The sequence below is a fragment of the Bombina bombina genome, chromosome 7, assembly GCF_027579735.1.
Source record: "Bombina bombina isolate aBomBom1 chromosome 7, aBomBom1.pri, whole genome shotgun sequence".
Lineage (NCBI taxonomy): Eukaryota > Metazoa > Chordata > Amphibia > Anura > Bombinatoridae > Bombina > Bombina bombina.
The window spans coordinates 565048616-565068926 of record NC_069505.1 but is presented as its reverse complement, the minus strand read 5'-3'; the positions used below and the strand labels follow the sequence as shown (position 1 = coordinate 565068926).

Sequence of the window (20311 nt, the reverse complement as noted above, 5' to 3'; positions counted from 1 at the left end):
AGTCAGGTGTCTGTCAAGGACATGTTTGAGCGTAAGAAGCCAATGTCACCAAGTCACCCCCTTGCCGGGCATCTGACAGCTGGCTTGTCTGAACTCTTAGCCCGCCAGCTTTTACCATACAAGCTGGTGGAGTCTGAGGCGTTCAAAAAATTTGTAGCTATTGGGACACCACAGTGGAAGGTACCCGGCCGAAATTTCTTTGCACAAAAGGCAATCCTGTACTCGATTGTGCGAAAGGAAGTAATGGCATGTCTGACACACAGTGTTGGGGCAAGGGTCCATCTGACCACTGATAGCTGGTCAGCAAAGCATGGTCAGGGCAGGTATAAAACCTACACTGCGCATTGGGTAAACCTGCTGATGGCTGCCAAGCATGGAATGCCTGGCTCTGCAGAGGAGTTGGTGACACCGCCACGACTTGCAGGCAGGCCTGCTGCCACCTCCTCTACTCCTCCTACCCCATCCTCTTCCATAACCTCCTCGGCTGAGTCCTCTTCTGCTGCTGCGTCTTGCTCCACATCAACGGCACCCCCCCAGCTCCCCAGGTACTATTCCACATCCCGGATACGGCAGTGTCACGCCGTCTTGGGGTTGACTTGCCTGAAAGCCGAGAGTCACACCGCACCAGCACTCCTGTCCGCCCTGAACGCACAGGTGGAACAGTGGCTGACTCCGCACCAACTGGAGATTAGCAAAGTGGTTTCTGACAACGGAAGTAATTTGGTGGCGGCATTGAAATTGGGCAAGTTGACACATGTGCCATGCATGGCACATGTGTGTAATCTGATTGTACAACGCTTTGTGCATAAGTACCCAGGCTTACAGGACGTCCTGAAGCAGGCCAGGAAGGTGTGTGGCCATTTCAGGTGTTCCTACACGGCCATGGCGCACTTGTCAGATATCCAGCAGCGAAACAACCTGCCAGTGAGGCGCTTGATTTGCGACAGCCTGACACGTTGGAATTCAACACTCCTAATGTTCGGCCGCCTGCTCCAACAAGAAAAAGCTGTTAACGAGTATTTGTATGACCGGGGTGCTAGGACAGCCTCTGGGGAGCTGGGATTTTTTTTGCCACGTTACTGGACGTTCATGCGCAATGCCTGTAGGCTCATGCGTCCTTTTGAGGAGGTGACAAACCTAGTCAGTCGCACCGAAGGCACCATCAGTGACATCATACCATTTGTTTTCTTCCTGGAGCGTGCCCTGCGAAGAGTGCTGGATCAGGCCGTAGATGAGCGTGAAGAGGAAGAGTTGTGGTCACCATCACCACCAGAAACAGCCTTATCAGCATCGCTTGCTGGACCAGCAGCAATGCAGGAAGAGGATTGTGAGAAAGAGTCAGAGGAGGAATGTGGTTTTGAGGAGGAGGAGGAAGACCAAGCACAACAGGCATCCCAGGGTGCTCGTTGTTGTCACCTATCTGGTACCCGTGGTGTTGTACGTGGCTGGGGGGAAGAAGATACCTCCAATGAGATTAGTGAGGACGAGGAATGGGACATGAGTAGCTTGGCATTCAACCTTGTGCAAATGGGGTCTTTCATGCTGTCGTGCCTGTTGAGGGACACTCGTATAAAAAAGCTGAAGGAGAACGAACTGTACTGGGTGTCCACGCTACTAGACCCCCGGTATAAGCATAAAGTGACTGAAATGTTACTGAATTCCCGCAAGTCGGAATGGATGGCGCAGTTCAAAAATATATTAAAAAGTATGCTTTACACAGCATATAAGGGTGATGTCACAGCACAACGGGAATCTAACAGGGGAAGAGGTGAAAGTAATACTCCTCCCACGACCATGCCGGCAAGGACAGGACGCTTTCCAGACGTGTTGTTGATGGAGGACATGCGGACCTTTTTAACTCCTATGCATCGCCACAGCCCTTCGGGATCCAGCCTCAGAGAACGACTCAACCGACAGGTAGCAGACTACCTCGCCTTAACTGCAGATCTCGACACTCTGAGGAGCGATGAACCCCTTGACTACTGGGTGTGCAGGCTTGACCTGTGGCCTGAGCTATCCCAATTTGCAATCGAACTTCTGGCCTGCCCCGCTTCAAGTGTCCTGTCAGAAAGGACCTTCAGTGCAGCAGGAGGTATTGTCACTGAGAAGAGAAGTCGTCTAGGTCAAAAAAGTCTTGATTACCTCACCTTTATTAAAATGAATGAGGGATGGATCCCGAAGGGACTGACATTGGGCGATACATTCGAGTAAAAAAGGCCTGATGAGATGAGCTGCCTTGGGCTAAAAATGGTCCACATGCTGCTGTATTTTATCTTCGAATGCCGGATGACTTGCGTGACTTATCCGCCAACAACTAGGGTTCAAGCCTCAATGTTTTAGGGCACTTTTTAACTGTCAAACAAACATCAATTTTTCTGGCCGCTGCTACAGCAGCGGCTGCAACAATACCTAATTTTTCAGGCATGTGTACATGCCTAATTTTTCTGGCCTCTGGTGCTGCACTGTGGCTTCAAAACCCAAACCAAAAAAAAAGGCACATAACAGGGATTAAACTGCTAAGAATAGTACTACTTAGCACACCACTCATATCTGGTGACACAGTAGATTGCACGTGCAGTGCCCCAAATTTGAAGTAGGAGGACCGACCAAGCATCTTTTTCCATCTCCCGGTTCCTAAAATCCATGCCATATACACGTCCCCTGATAGGGGACGTAACCGGGATTAAACTGATTAGAATACTACTAGTTAACACACCAATCCTATCTGGTGGCACAGTAGATTGCACGCGGTGCTCTGACAAAATGCAGAAGGACATTTGGCAGAGGGACATTTGGCCGACAGGCAGAAAGCTAAAGAATGGGCCGAAATTGGAAGAGGGCAGATACACAGAGTGCTCTGTTCTAATCAGAGCCTCGGGCGCCACAACTGCCTCTGGGAACCTTACCATGGGTCCCAGACCGCCCGTCTTGTAATTCTCTGTCTGGGAAATTATCTATCTATCAAATCTATCTATTTATCTATCAAATCTATCTATTTTATCTATCATCATATGTATCTATTGCATCTATTGATCTATCTATCTAATCTATGTATCTATCTATCTCGTGGCCGGACCGACCAAGCATCTTTTTCCATCTCCAGGTTCCTAAAATCATCTCCGGGTTCCTGAAATCGATGCCATATACACGTCCCCTGATAGGGCACGTAACAGGGATTAAACTGATAAGAATAGTACTAGTTAACACACCACTCCTATCTTGTGGCACATTAGATTGCACGTGCAGTGCCTCAAATTGGAACTTGGAAGTAGGAGGACCGACCAAGCATCTCATCTCTGTGTGATTCCTGTTCTTGTAGGACAGTTAATGGGTCAGTCATGTTGCACAGCTCCTCAATGTGACAAATCTTCCTGGTTAGCTCATCGTTCTCTTTTTCCCAGCTGCTGGATCAGATCAGAGATTGTGAGTAAAACCTGCTCCTGCTGCCGGGTGATCTCACTCAGGACTCGCTTCTCTAGGTCTTCCAGCTGTTTCCTGATGTCTCTAATCAGGGCAGTGAGTCTCTCTGTTACACCAGCTGCTTTCTCTTGCACCCCTCTCCTGTGCTTCTTCAGAATCTGGACTCTTTTCTCAGTCTCCTCTCTCTTTGTAGTCAGTTTCTGCAGAACATTTCTCAGTTTGTTTTTCTTCTTCTCAGAAGCCTCATTCAGCAGCTTGACCTGGTGCCCCCTGTGCTCTCCGGCCAGGGAGCAGGACACACAGATACAGGCAGCATCCTCAGTGCAGTAATATAATAGGAGCATCTTGTGGGTGGAGCATTTTCTGTTACCCCAGGAAGTGATTGCACACGCAGTGACATCAGTGAGGACAAAGAACGGGACATGGCTAGCTTGGTATCCAACCTTGTGCAAATGGGGAGTTTGCGGTTGTGCAAATGGACTGTTTGCGGTTGTTTGCGGTGCGTTACACGGGGAGTTTGGTCTGTCACTGTGAAGCGGGGGTAACCCTTACACTACCTGAACGATACAACATCATACCTGATGTTTTAAAGCACGTTATTCCAAACAATTTAGGAATTTTAGGCGATTTATGCCCTTTATGGATTAAAAACAGACTCTGCATCAACTATGTAATTTTCCATGGGAGTTTTGCCATGGATCCCCCTCCGGCATGCCACAGTCCAGGTGTTAGTCCCCTTGAAATAACTTTTCCATCACTTTTGTGGCAAGAAAGAGTCCCTGTGGGTTTTAAAATTCGCCTGCCTATTGAAGTCTATGGCGGTTCGCACGTTCGCAAACTTTTGTGGAAGTTTGCGTTCGCTGATCGCGAACGCAAAATTTTAGGTTCGCGACATCACTAACGCTGACACTACGAGAGCAAATTTTGTTTGTGGTCAAGCGCAACAGTTTACTTTTAACTTGTAATTTGCATGCAAATTAGCACAGTCGCAATTCTGCTTATTGCTTCGCACGCTAACTTTAGCTCTCCACTATCTAGCCCTTAGTCTTTAGTTTTGTGAACACATTTCTTTCAGATTTATGTCAGTTCAAGGTGACATAAATCCTAAATACACTGTTTAGATACTAATAAAAATTTAAATCACATAAAAAAAAAGAAGTGTCTTAAAAGGGACAGTAAAGTCATAATTAGACATTTGTTATTTAAACAGAGAATACAATTTTAAAAAACTTTCCAATTTACTTCTATTATTTAATTGTCTTCCTTCTCTTGTTATCCTTTGCTGAAAGGTTTATCTAGGTAAGCTCAGGAGCAGCAAAGAACCTAGGTTCTAGCTGCTGATTGGTGGCTGCATATATTTATACCGATTGTCATTGGCTCACCCATGAATTCAGTTAGAAACCAGTGGTGCATTGCTGCTCCTTCAACAAATTATACTAAGATAATGAAACAAATTAGATAATAGAAGTAAATTAGAAAGTTGTTTAAAATTGTATTCTCTATCTGAATCATGAAATACATTTTGGGGGTTTCATGTCCCTTTAATTTATTTCACTAAGTTAATCTACCTCTCTTTTCTTTTAGTTATTCTTCGATACTCACCCCATAACACGATCATAGGGTTATTTAGGCTGCTGTGGTCAATATGGCAACCGTAAGTGTCTTCATTCTTTGGAATAACCTCTACTGTGACTCTAATCTGATAGGTCCCATCAGGATTGGGGAGGATTTGTTTAGCAACATCTGAATAAACATCATCTTTACTGTTCTTCACCCACTTGGCATCCACAGCTCGTGGGTAAAACCCGTATGCCAGGCAGTGAAGTTTTGTCGCAGTGTCTGATTGGTGATCAAAAATTTCTACTTTTGGGGGAACTGAAAAACAAAACAAAAAGTTATTACACTTAAAGGGACAGTCAACTCAAACACTGGTAATAATTAAAAAGATAGTAGATAACACCTTTCCTACCCATTCCCCAGCTCGCAACAACCAACATTGTTATATTAATATACTTTATAACCTTTAAACCTCTAAATGTCTGCCTGTTTCTAAGCCACTATAGACAGCCTCTTATCACTTTTTTTTAATTAGCTTTTCACAGCAGGAGACTGCTAGTTCATGTGGGCCATATAGATAACCTTCAGCTAGATTACGAGTTTTGCGTTACAAGTGAAAAAGCCTCAATGCTGCTTTTTCACTACCGCTGCTATTACGAATCTTGTAGGTACAGCTGTACCGCACACTTTTTTGGCCGTCACGCAATGTAACTACCGCACTTTTTAAAAAGTCCTTTTTCAATGGGACTTCCATAGCGCTGGTATTACGAGTTTGTCTGTCCGGCCAAAAAGTGAGCGGTACAGCCCATAACTACAAGATCTGTACCGTCACCTGAAAGTCAGTAGTTATGGGTTTTACGCTAAAAAGCTGTACCATAAAACTCATAATTTAAGTGTTACAAAGTACACTAACACCCATAAACTACCCATTAACCCCTAAACCAAGGCCCTCCCACATTGCAAACACAATATAATAAAATTATTAACCCCTAATCTGCTGCCCCCAATGTCGTTGCCACCTACATACACTTATTAACCCCTTATCAGCTGTCCCTAACATCACTGCAACCTACATTACTGTTATTAACCCATAATCTGCTGCCCCCCAAATTGCCGCCAGCTAACTACACTTATTAACCCCTAATCGGTTGCCCCCAATGTCGCTGCCACCATACTAAAGTTATTAACCCCTAAACCTAACACCCACTTACTTTAACATAATTAAAATAAATTACAAATAAATATTACAATTAATACCTAAATTATTCCTATTTAAAACTAAATACATATACTTACCCGTAAAATAAAACCTAAGATAGCTACAATATAACTAATAGCTATATTGTATCTAGCTAATGTTTTATTTTTATTTCACAGGTAAGTTTGTATTTATTTTAACTAGGTAGATTAGTTATTAAATAGTTATTAACTATTTACTAACTACCTAGTTAAAATAAATACAAATTTACCTGTAAAATAAAACCTAACCTGTCTTACACTAAAACCTAACATTACACTGAAATTAAATACATTAAATTAACAAAATACATTCATCTAAATTACAGAAAATAATAAACACTAAATTACACAAAATAAAAAAGAGATTATCAAATATTTAAACTAATTACACCTAATCTAATAGCCCTATCAAAATAAAAAAGCACCCAAAATAAAAAAAAAACTACCCTACACTAAACTGCCAATGGCCCTTAAAAGGGCCTTTTGCGGGGCATTGCCCCAAAGAAATCAACTCTTTTACCTGTAAAAATAAAATACAAACAACCCCCCAACAGTAAAACCCACCACCCACACAACCAACCCCCCAAAAAACTACCTAAAAAAACTAAGCTCCCCATTGCCCTGAAAAGGGCATTTGGCTCATTTACGAAAAGCCCAAACCAACCCTAAAAAAAAAAAAAATATCGTAACGCTAACCCCCGAAGATCCACTTACAGTTGCTGAAGTCCCGCTTGAAGTATCTACATCCCGGCGGCACGGAGCAGATCCATCCTGAAGACATCCAGGCTGAGCATCCTCTTCATACGGTCGCCGCTGTACACTGAATTTTCAATGCAAGGTACCCAATTCAAAATGGCGTCCCTTTGTAACATATGCCTGTCTGATATCACTGTCCCTTTAAGACTGCCTTCCCTGCTACTGACATTCATACTGTGTGAGCAGTATCTGCATTCAACGTACCTGCCAAATTAACTAATCATTCATGCACCTGATTCCCTCAGCCTCCTTTTAAATCTTCTCAGGCCCAATGTGCATTGCATTAGTATTGAAGTTTTGTTCCAGAAACAGATGTCTGTGACTGTTTCCATTATGAATTTTACCAGCATATACAGCCTTTCCTTCAAGCTATGCTTAAAATCATCTAATCGCAAGTATCCATATAATTCCTTTTGTTTCCTGGACACTGCTACTTAAAGGAATACTAAACCCAATTTTTTTCTTTCATGATTCAGATAGAGCATGAGATTTTAAGCACCTTTTTAAATTTACTCCTATTATCAATTTTTTTTGTCCTCATGTTATCTTGATTTGAAAAAGCAGTACTGTAAGCTTTGGAGCCGGACCATTTTTTGTTCAGCACCTGGGTAGCACTTGCTGATTTGTGGCTAAATGTTGCAAACCAATCAGCAAGCGCTACCAAGGTGCTGAACTAAAAATGGGCTGGCTTCTAACCTTTTATTACTGCTTTTTTAAATCAAGATAACATGAGAACAAAGAAAAATTGATAATAGGAGTAAATTAGAAAGTTGCTTAAAATTGCATGCTCTATCTGAATCATGAAAGAAAAAATTTGGGGTTAGTATCCCTTTAATCTCTGAACTATTTCTAAATTACAACAATGCATTGGTTATAATCTCTCAAATTGCTACAACAGCATCATACTCAAAACTTTACAACTTTTCTCTGCTACAAGTTATCATAGTTGAAATATCCTCCTGCAAGCATGTTAATCTATTCAGAACTCTGCTTCTATGTGTTCAGTTAAACAGTTCTCCTGTGATTTTACAATATATACACAATCAGTATTTAATGCCTTAAACTTACCTGTGCAACTCTGCTTACAGCTCTAAATACTATTATTAAGTACTGTGAACCTGCAGTAAGTCTTTGCATCCATGAGTCACAACCTTTTACCAGTTTACTCTGAAGCCTGAACATTACATTGCTATATTTATCTCATGAATGCTGCAGCTACTCCTATTAACGATTAGTCACAGTATCAATTTATGTTTCCGTTGAAGAAATTATATTCATATGCTTTACTCTCTATGATTTCTACAATAACTTCTTGCAACTATGAAACACAGAATATCATCTATCCACGTCCAGGATACTCTTCCCTGGGTCAGGGGTCGGTGTCTCCAATTCCCTACCACTGCCCAGAGGGTCTGTGTCCTGAGCGCATATACACCAGAACCTGACACCCTTGCATTCCTATTGGCTGATTTGATTTTGGAAATTCAAATCAGCCAATAGGATGAGAGCTACTGAAATTATATTGGCTGATTTGAATAGCCAATAGAATTTCAGTAGCTCTCATCCTAGTGGCTGATTTAAACAGCCAATAGGATTTCAGTAGCTCTCATCCTATTAGCTGATTTGAATTTCCAAAATCAAATCAGCCAATAGGAATGCAAGGGACACCATTTTGAATTGCATACCTTGCATTGAAGATTCAGTGTACGGCTGCGACCGTATGAAGAGGATGCTCCACGCTAGATTTCTTCAGAATGGATCCGCTCCGCGCCACCGGGATGAAGATAGAAGATGCTGCCGGGATGAAGATGGAGCCGCCTGGATAAAGATGGAGCCGCCTGTCGCCTGGATGAAGATAAATCCGCCGGAATGAAAATCCTTCAAGCGGGATTTCAGCAACTGTATGTGGATCTTCGTAGGGTTAGTGTTAGGATTTTTTAAGTTTATTTGGGTGTTTTTTTTGTTGTTTAGGGTTTGGGCTTTTCGTAAAAAAGCTAAATGCCCTTTTCAGCGCAATGCAAAAGAGCTAAATGCCCTTTTAAGGGCAATGCCCATACAAATTCCCTTTTCAGGGCAATGGGTAGCTTAGGTTTTTGTTAGAGTTAGGTTTTTATTTTGGGGGGTTGGTTGGGGGGTGGGTTTTACTGTTGGGGGTCTATTTTTAGCTGTTTAACTTAGAGCAATGCCCTACAAAGGGCATTTTTAATGGCTATTGGTAGTTTAATGTAGGCTAGGCTTTTTTTATTTTCGGTGGGCTTTTTTATTTTTATAGGGCTATTAGATTAGGTGTAATTCTTTTTTATTTTTGATAATTTTGTCTTTTTAAATTTTTTGTAATTAGATAGTTTGTAAGTTTTGGAGTAGCGTTAGGATTTTTTTAATGTGTAATAACGTTTATTTAATTGGTAGTTAGTTTGTTAGTTTTTTTAATTTTACAGGTAAGATTTAATTTAAGATAGGAAAATTGTAATTTTAATATAAAGTTAAGGGGGGGCGTTAGGTTTAGGGTTTACTAGTTTAAATTAGTTTATTGCGATGTGGAGGGCTTTTGGTTTAGGGGTTAATAGTTTAATTTAGTATATTTCGTTGTGGGGGCTTGCGGTTTAGGGGTTAATAGGTTTATTATAATGGCGGCGGTGTAGGGCTTAATAACTTTAGTATAGTAGCAGCGATGTGGGCGGACGGCAGATTAGGGGTTAATAATTAAAGAGTGTTTGCGATGCAGGAGGGCGTCAGTTTAGGGCTTAATAACTAGTATAGTGGTGGCGATGTCGGGAGCGGCAGATTAGGGGTTAATAACTAATATAGTGTTTGCGATGCAGTAGGGCCTTGGTTTAGGGGTTAATAGGTAGTTTATGGGTGTTTAGTGCACTTTGAGTTTTGTAGCGTAAAACTCATAACTACTGCTTTTAGATTGCGAGACGGATCTTGTTGGTATAGGCTGGAATGCAAGCTTTTCAGCCTCACCGCAAAACTCGTAAGGGCAGCGCTATGGAAGTCCCATGAAAAAACTTAATTTTTACGAGTGCGGGACTGACGTTGCATTACAGGCTAAAAGGCTTGCGAAACAGCTATACTGACAAGACTTTGAAATGGCTGCGGTGCTGTTTTAACACTGAAATGACCATTTTTTCAGTGTTAAAACACAAATGCACAATTTGTAATCTAGGTGTATATTTGTTAATTGCTGACATGCTACAAGTCCCACTGGTGCTCATAGCAGCTGCAGTAATTAAAATGCTGGTGCACTGAAAATATCTAGCTATGCTTCACATGCACGTGGAGAGAAAAATGCTAACACTATAACCCTGATAACGTTTACTAGAAGCATTTTTTTGTAAATACATGTATATAGTAAATATGTTTCTAATAAAAAATGTAGTTAAAGGGATAGTAAAATCCATATTAAAGTTTCATGATTCAGATAGGACATGTAATTTAAAACACTTTTTTTAATTTACTTTAATCATTACATTTGCTTTGTTCTCTTTGTATTCTTAGTTGAAAGCTAAACCTAGAAGGCTCATATGCTAATTTCTAAGTCCTTGAAGGCCGCCTCTTATCTGAATGCATTTGACAGTTTTTCACAGCTAGAGGGTGTTAGTTCATGTGTTTCATATAAATAACATTGTGCTCACACACGTGGAGTATTTTAAAAATCTGCACTAATTGCCTACAATGCAAATCTGTTAAAAGATCTGAGATAAGGAGGCAGTCAGCAGAAGCTTAGATACAAGGTAATTACAGAGGGGAAAAAGTATATTAATATAACCATGTTGGTTATGCAAAACTGGGGAATGGTAAAGAAAGGGATTATCTATCTTTTTAAATAAAAATATTTTTGGTGTTTACTATCCCTTTAATGTATCTGCATTTAAATTTTGACCGGAATTTCCCTTTAAATAACAGACATTAAACTATGTCATAGTTACAGTGTAAAGATTACATATTGTGACCTCTCACCTTTCCTCTCCAGCTTATTCTGCCCAAGTCTGAAATACATTTTTATCCACCTTATGCAGTCACGTTCAATTAGATCCTTATTTCTTATCATTCCATCAATATTCCACTTCTGTGTTATGTATTGAGCCTCTTGATGCATAGGAATAAAAATGACTCTCTCCTTATCAAACGCAATGATTTCCTCCCCATCATAACCAAACTCTAGTCCTCCGTTAATGGTGCCATCGTCATGTAATTCACATTCAAGCTTTACCTGGAGTATGTGTTTATCTGCATGAAAATTAAACAATATATATTATGCTATTTAAAGATTAAAGGGACACTGAACCCAAATTATTTTCTTTCGTGATTCAGATAGAGTAGCAATTTTAAGCAACTTTTTAATTTACTCCTATTATTTTTTCTTTGTTCTCTTGCTATCTTTATTTCAAAAGAAGGCATCTAAGCTAAAGCTAAGGAGCCAGCGATTTTTTGGTTCAGACGATGGACAGCACTTGTTTATTGGTGGGTAAATGTATCCACTAATCAGTAAGAACAACCCAGATTGTTCACCAAAAATGGGCCGGCGTCTAAACTTACATTCTTGCTTTTCAAATAAAGATACCAAGAGAATGAAGAAAAATTGATAATAGGAGTAAATTAGAAAGTTGCTTAAAATTGCAAGCTCTATCTGAATCATGAAAGAAAAAAAATTGGGTTCAGTGTCCCTTTCACATGCACTACATTATTCCCTTTGCGCGCACCTTTTCCCAACATAGCGCACATGACTTGTGAAAGTGCGCACAATCCAATAGGAATGCACTTTTTTTTTTAATGTTAGCAGCCCAGGGAGATAGCAGGCACTAGTTACTTTAAGGTGAATTGAGATTAAAAGGACAGTCTAAACTTTATTAATCTTAAAGTCTTACCTTAGATTAAGCTGCAAATAGCCTCCTGCACCCTTTCTATATCATGCAGCAGAAATGTTAAAAAAGTTATTTTAAAATTAATATTGTTCCTGGCCACTTTGAAATGGCTGGCAAACTCCGCCCACTGATGACATAACAATATGGGCTGCATATAGTGTCCAATCACAATAGGCTCACTGGTTGGATTCAACAGGCTATCAATGCTATTCAGCAGAGTGCCTAGATGCAGTCCAGATCATGATGTCATCAGTGGGCAGAGCTTGGCAGCCAATTCAAAGTGGCCAGACACAAGATTAATTTTAAAATAACTTTTTTACTGTTCCTGCTGCATGATATAGAAAATGTGGAGGAGGCTATTTGCCGCTTTATCTAAGGTAAGACTTTAAGATGACTTAATTGTAGACTGTCTCTTTAAGAATGAGATCATAAAATATCTCTGACATTTTTAGGAAATAATTACATCTGTTTCTATTTGCTATGTACACCATAAAAAAGTGACATTGTATACTATAAAATCCATACTGTATTTCAAATTTTATCAAAATATTGTTATAAAATAATGTTATTTTTATATTCATTAAAAAGAAGCAATAAAGGTCTGTGAAGAAAAATGTTTAAAAAATGCCTTATAAGTATTTTTTTTTTAAATAAAGTTACTTGCATTGGGCTTTTACTAGTAGTAAATAAAAAGAGAGAAGCGCTCAACCTGGGAACGAACAATAGCATAATAGCTTGTTCTATGGCTAGTTACCACCCTAGAAGCAGCCTCTTTTTGCTCAACATGTGCCTTTCACAGAGAAGAACTTTCCTGAAGCATCTCAGTCTGATCCTGACTTCACAGTACAGTCCAGCCCCGAAATACCAGGCAATCCCTCTCTGAATGAGAGAAACAGCAAAACCCCAGACTTATGTTTTGGCCTATTGAGCAAAAAGAGGCTGCTTCCAGACGTGGACCCGTTGCTCAGTGTGCCTAGAGGGATATGGTTGCACCTCACTGACAAGGCCCACAATAGGCCGAAACGTACGTCTGGGGTTTTGCTGTTTCTCTCGTTCAGAGAGGTACTGCCTGGTATTTCGGGGCTGGACTGTACTGTGAAGTCAGGATCAGACTGATATGCTTCAGAAAAGTTCTTCTCAGTGAAAGGCATATGTTGAGCAAAAAGAGGCCGCTTCTTGGGTGGTAACTAGCCATAGAACAAGCTATTATGCTATTGTTCGTTCCCAGGTTGAGCACTTCTCTCTTTTTATTTTTACTAGTAGTAGCCTGATCCACCCCCCTAATCTGTGTCCTGCATCAACTCTTGAGGGATCGTCTTTCAAGAGTGGTAATGAGAGGCAATGCGTATGCGATTAAAGGTTGCATGTGCACATGACAGTCACTCTCTAATGCACATGACATAGGTAAGCGCAAAAGTTATGGCAAATGTAGTCAAATGGCTCTTGGTTTGTGACCTGTATTCTCCTCTAGAAAAAGGGAGCAATGTGGAGGGACAGAAAGGTGAATATAGCCACATCATTGTTTATCCACTACCTACAGAAAATTAAAGGCAGTTTACCAACAGCGGGATTTGCAGGTATACCATGCTACGTAAATGTGAAGTAATTTTATGTCCCTATAATTTTTGCAAAATGGTTGCTGCACAATTAAGATCAGGATGGGGCGGGGCCTGTAGCATGAGATCCCCAGAATACATTATCTGACTTCACCCAAAGATCTTATTAAAATATTAGACTTAAAAAGGACCATTAAATACAGTAAAATTACATAAAATAACTAATTTATATTAAAAAGATAATGCTATAACATTCATTGGGAGCAGTAGATATTTTTCTTGAGAAATTTTAAAGTTTACCTCTTTTTTTCCTACCCCAAAATCATGTGACAGCTATCAGCCAATAATAGACTCATATAGGTAGTTATTGTGAACTCTTGTACATGCTCAGTAAGAGTTGGTGCCTCAGAATGTATGCATATAAAAAAAAGGCACAATTTGGTAGTGGAAGTTTATCGGAAAATTTTTTTTTTATTTTTTTTTTATTTGCCTGCTCTTTCTGAATCCTGAAAGTTTAAAAAGGGACATGAAACCCAAAAAAAATATTTCATGATTCAGATAGAGAATACAATTTATAATAACATTCCAATTTACTTCTATTATCTAATTTGCTTCATTCTTAGGTATCCTTTGTTGAAGAAATAGCAATGCGCATTGGTTGAGTCAATAACACATGGCATCTATATGCAGCCACCAATCAGCAGCAACTGAGCCTATTTACATATGTGTTTCAAGTAAGAATATCAAGAGAATAAAGCAAATTAGATAATCGATGTAAACTGGAAAGCTGTAAAAAAATTGCATGATCTTTCTAAATCATGAAAGAAAAATGTGGGTTTCATGTCCCTTTAATTTAAGTTAAGTGTCCCTTTAATGAGTCTCAAATAAATCTACTGATAATGTTTATTAATTGGATTGTGATGTCTCTTATTGATATTTAATGCTAAGTACCGGGGTTTGGTCTAATGTTAACCTATAACAATAAAAATAAACATTTTAGTAAAATGTAAGAAGATTTATCAGTTCAGTGATTTTATTGGCTGTACAGTTTTGGCTAATGAAAGTTATCTTACTATTAAGTGGTTAAAGGAACCTTAAATATAGTAGAATTGCATAGACAACAAATGGATATAAAATGAAAAAGTTGTAGCACTTACTCCGCCTCCTGTATCATGTGAATATGGATGGGCGAATGTTTCTAAAAATTCAAAATTTAAAACGAATTTTTATACATTCGTTCAAATCGAATTTCGAATGTTTATATAACATTCTAACATTCTATTTTCAAATTTTCATTTTCGAATTTTTCAATAAAATTCGAAAATATTTGTTAGAATAATAAAATGTTTAGCTATGTATTCATTCAATTTCGAAATGTAATATTTGAATGTGACATTCAAATTCCAAATAGCATTTCTAGTCTACAACTGTGTTTAATAAATGTAATATTCGAATTTGAATGTGATATTCGATTCGAATGTGATATTCGATTCAAATGTGACATTCAAAATAGTGTTTCTAGTCTATAATTGTGTTTTATAAATGTAATATTCAAATTCGAAAGTGACATTCGAATTCGAATGTGACATTCGAAAACTGTAAATAAAATTTGAAAATCGAATTTTTAAGAATATTCGTTCTTATCAGCATTCTATTATGTAAATCGAATTTCTACAATAACATTTGTTCTAACATTCAAATTCGAATATAAACACATTCGCCCATCCCTACATGTGACAGTTGTAAGCAAATCACAGACAGGTATACGTATACACTTTTGCACGTATTCAGTAGTAGTTGGTGCCTTAGAAAGTGTGCATATAAAAATAATGTGCACAATTTATTAATATGAATACATTGGAAAGATTTTTTATTTTTTTAAAATGTTTGCTCTCTTTGAATCATAAAAAAAAAACAGTTTTACCTTAGTGTCCCTTTAATGAAATTTATGTAATGTCACTTACCAGTTGTCTGGTTAAACAGAACTCTTATCAAGCGAGTAATATCTCTGTGATATCTTTCAAAGTTTTGTGCTCGCTGAGTCATCTCCTTCCAGTGTTCAGGATCAGTTTTTTCATCCAACCATTTATAAAATATCTCAGCACTCTGTGTTTCACTTGTATATTTCGCATACGGCATGTCATCAATGTATCCAATAATGGAGTACTTAGGCAGCCCAGGTATAGGTACAGGGGCTGTGGTGACAAAATACTGAAGTCTGTGACTGTCTAAAAAAAGTTATCAAAAAGACAATGCATTAATAACTTTATTTGTTAAGCTTTAGCATAAAAAAATCAAACAGTAATGTCTAGACTTATATTTTTATTTAAATGACCAGTAACACAGTAGAATATCATAATCAATAACTGCTTGATAAAAAGACAATGCAAAACCACTTAGAAAACAATATTCTGATTTTAATATTTAAATATTCTGCCTTTTCCTTCTCAACTACATCATGTGACAGCCATAAGCCAATCCCAAAACGCATATATGTATATTCCATGAATTCTTGCACATGCTCAGTAGAATGTATGTATATTAAAAGATTTTGCACATTATTAAATAATCCACTGCAATTTCTAACTAGAAGAAACTTCCAGCACGTTGTGTAGATGGACAGACAATAGATAGATAGATAGATAAATAGATAGATAGATAGAAGGCACATGTCTAATACAAATCAACCAGTTTACAAAAATCAACCAGTTTACCTCCTCAGCTGCTTTACCACAAACTAGGGATGGGCAAATGTTTGACAAAAATTGAAAAATTAAACCAATTTTAACACTTTTGTTCATTTTGAATGTTTGTACCACATTCTAAGATTCATTTAATAGTATTTCTAATGCTTCCTTTAAATGTAATATTCGAATTATGCAATATTGAGAAAAAAAAAAAAATAAGAATTTATATATTTGTATCTATTGTTTATCAATTTAGAAATTCCCTACAACATGGACTATTGAACTTCTGAATAACATTTGTTAAATCGAATGTTTCATTCGAAATTTTGAATGTGGATATTCAATCTAATTATCAACATTCAAAATTGAAAGTAACATTCGTAAAAAACAGAAATAAACTTTGGTTACTGAATTTTTATCAATATTCGATTGTCCAAAACAAATGTCCACAAGACTATTCCTTGTACCACAAAGTGAACTGTGTTTTCACCATATTAGCCCATCTCTACCACACAAAAAACACAGTAGCTAAATGACCTCTGTGACTTATTTTCTGTAATGCATTGAGGCATATGAGTCCTTTTTAAATTTAACTATGACTTTTAAAAAAATAAAAAAAATGGACATTAAAGTGTCCAGTATTTTTATAAGATTTAATTGGACAGCCTGCTAAAATAATTCACTGTCCAGTTGAAAACTGGACACCTTGCAACCCAGGCATAGCTTGAAAAATTGCTGGAAACAGATAAAGTTCTACACTGTTAGCTACAAGGGGAGCTTGTGAAATCATAAGGTAAAAATGCATTTTATTTATTTATTTTTATTTGTGAGGATCAAAGGGAGAGTCAGTGGCATATTTAGAATGTGTGCTGCCTTAGGCATTACAATTTTTTGTCAGGGTGTAATGTAACTTTCTTTTTCATGGAATGTTTTACACTCAGGTGGGTTGAATTAGCATATATGTATACAGTGTACATGTGACTAGTAATTATATATATATATATATATATATATATATATATATATATATATATATATATATATATAATACAGACAGCTAGCACTAGTTAAAGGGACAGTCAACTCCAAAATGTTTATTGTTTAAAAATGATAGACAATCCCTTTATTACCCATTCCCCAGTTTTGCATAAACAACACGGTTATATTAGTATACTTATAACCTCTCTGATTACCTTGTATCTAAGACCTCTTTTGACTGCCCCCTGATCACATGACTATTTATTTATTTATTTATTATCTATTGACTTATATTTTAGCCAATTAGTGCAGTATCAACCACAACTCACGGGAGAGAGTAAAAAGATTTAAATATAGCACACTTGAACTAGAAGGCCCCTGTTGTAAAAGGCTACAAAAAAAAATGTGGGAGGGCGGAGTTAACTGCCGAGCTGAGCAGACGCACTCCGTGCTTAAAACACCTACAAAGAATAAAAAAGCCTTGGATTTTCTGATATACACAATCCTGAACCACAGAGGAACTATCTAGGCAATTTGCACAACCTGCGTACTGAGACTTTTGCCTTACTTAACTCCTAGGCGCAAGTTTTGAGCAAGTCTACGGAGTGCGCAGTTGCAGCCTACACCAAACACTGAAGTCCGACAGCTAAGACTATCATCGTTTGCCCCTGAACATTGCTCCGGAGGGTCGGGGCATTATCGATCTATCTTTTTAAACAATAACAAATGTTGGTATTAGCTGTCCCTTTAGGTCACGTGCCGCTCCTACCAGAGACTAAAAAAGTGCTGCCCCCCCCCCAATTGCTGCCCTAGGCAAGTGCCTTGTTTGCCTAAGCCAAAATAAGCCCCTGGGAAAGTAAACAGTACACTTGTGCATTAGCGAAAATTTCGGTTCATCCGAATCTTTCAGAACGAACATTCAGAAAAATTAGTTTTTTTATATATTCGTCTGCTGCACTATTCAGTATTTGTTTTGTTTAAAATGAAACAAATACTGAGTATTCGGGGGAAATTAATATTTGTTTTGATTAAATAAATATAAATGTTCCTTTGCTACAGGTAAAAAAGCTTACCTGTAGCGTTATATTTACAGCTAGAGAGTTGGAGAGCCGCGCTAATTCCGACTCTTCTTCACAGAGCCCTATAGGCTGCGCTAAAAGGAGGTGAAGTGTGTCGGATCCCAGGGTCTGCACTAAAGGTTCTGGGATTCGCTACGCTAAGTCTTTGATTAGCACGGCCCGTGGCTTTGTGAAGAAGGGTCGGAATTAGCGCAGCTCTCCAATGCACTTAAAATATCTAACCTCTAAAGGTAATTTAAAGGAAACAAATGACTATAGATAAATTTAGTCAATATTTCTTTCTTTTTTTAATTAATTGGCGTATTGGTCCAGATATTTGTTTCTTGAAAACTAAACGAATATCCGTGCTTTCATTAACAATTTGCATATGTAACTAAATGAATGCACAAGCCTAGTAAACACTTTGAGGTTGTAATATAAAATGTTTAAGGGCCCTGAAACCTCAAATCTTTCTTTTATGATTCAGATAGAGCATGCAGTTTTTTTTAACAACTTTCCCATATACCTCTATTATCAAATTTTCTTGGTATTCATTGTTAGAAAACAATCTCAGGAGCGTGCACGTGTCTGCAGAACTATATAGCAGCTGTTTTTCAAGAATGTTATTCATTTGCAAAAGCACTAGATGGCATTTAGCACTCCAGACATGTGCACGCTATCTACCTAGGTATCACCTCAACAAAGAATTTTATGAGAATGAATAGAAGTAAACTGAAGACTTTTTAAAATTGTATGCTCTGTTTAAATCATCAAAGAATAATTTGGGGTTTCATGTCCCTTTAACCACTCTGAGCCGTCGCTAGCACTCTCCCAACTTGAGGGAGATCTGGGGCTCCCGCCCGCTCCTACCCCGGAAATCGGGCCTGCATAGTGACAGGCATCGCCGGCGCTTCGCGTTATGTGCGGTGACGTCATGCGCAATGACGTGATGATGTCACCGTGCAACTTTATTTAACATTAACAATGTTAAGTATAGGAGCAGGGGGCATGCTGCTTAGAAGCCTGTATATCAGGCATCTAAGCAGCCACAGACCCCAAAACCTTTCCAACAGTGTAAGTCGTGTGGGTCTGAAAGGAAAAAAAAAAAAGTAGTTAAAAAAATTAAAAAAAACTTAAAACAGCTTAGCACCCAGGTGGGACAATAACAAAATTTTCCTTTCATGATTCAGATAGAGGATACAAAATTAAAAAAACATTCCATTTACCTCAATTATCTAATTTGCTTCATTCTTTAGATATCCTTTGTTGAAGAAATAGCAAAGCACATTGGTGAACCAATCACAAAACATTTTCACACTCACTTGATGTTTTAGTTTATTGTGAGACTGCAGAAATCGTTGCCATTACATTGCTAAGACTAAAATGTAGTGCAGAAAACTACGATGTGTAATGTCCCTTTAATGACTTATAAATACTATGTAGATAATAAAAATACTTTAATGCTACTTTAAAGGGACAAGAAAGACAAAATTAATCTTGCATGATTAAGACAGAGCATGTCATTTTAAGACACTTTTAAATGTGCTTCATTCTCTTGGTATCCCTAGTTGAAAAAGAATAATCACATATCCTACACTTGTGGGAGCTAGCTTCTAAATGGTGCCTGCACTCATTTGTCTCTTGTGATTGGCTAACCAGATGTGTTTATCTAGATGACAGTAGTTCAATGCTGTTCCTTCAGCTCAATTTACAATACTTTACAAACAGTTACAAGGAAATAGAAATACCTCAAACTGATGTGCAAAATACAATTTACTGATGCTATCTAAAACAAATACTCACCACAAGCTGCATCAGGAACTAGAAGCGATAACAGAAACAGTAATCGCATAGCTATAGCTCCAGGAGTTATGCACAAATATGTTGTAGAACTAAACAAATAAGTAGTCGGAAAGCTACTAGTGAAAGCAGGAATTCTGCTAATGCTGATGCAATTCATTGGGATGGCTTAGGATGTCGTTCTGAGTTCCTCAGCTGAGTGACAGCTGGACCAGCCAATTAGCATTGCAAGGCATGCTGCGACCAGGCCAGTAGCTTGTATTATCTCACTCACTGACAGCAGCTGTGAACATCTAATTGCCAAGAATGTGTAGCTGCAGTGGCGGGAAACCTCAGTTGCAATAGGAAGCTAAAGTTAGCTTCTTATCTTCTAAATATAGCTGACAAACAAA

The 20311-nt window shown here is 38.3% G+C and overlaps 1 protein-coding gene across 1 annotated transcript in view; it reads right to left on the bottom strand.

Moving 5' to 3' along the window:
* Positions 1–20064, bottom strand: part of LOC128636572 (major histocompatibility complex class I-related gene protein) — a 90401-nt gene extending 70337 nt beyond the window's left edge. The window contains exons 1-4 of the mRNA XM_053689567.1: positions 19923–20064; positions 15361–15624; positions 10936–11205; positions 5023–5295 (exon numbers count right to left, since the gene is read on the bottom strand). Coding sequence (XP_053545542.1) covers positions 5023–5295; positions 10936–11205; positions 15361–15624; positions 19923–19971 — 856 coding nt within the window. The 5' untranslated portion in view covers positions 19972–20064. The remainder of the gene's footprint in view (positions 1–5022; positions 5296–10935; positions 11206–15360; positions 15625–19922) is intronic.
* Between the last annotated feature and the right edge of the window lie 247 nt (positions 20065–20311).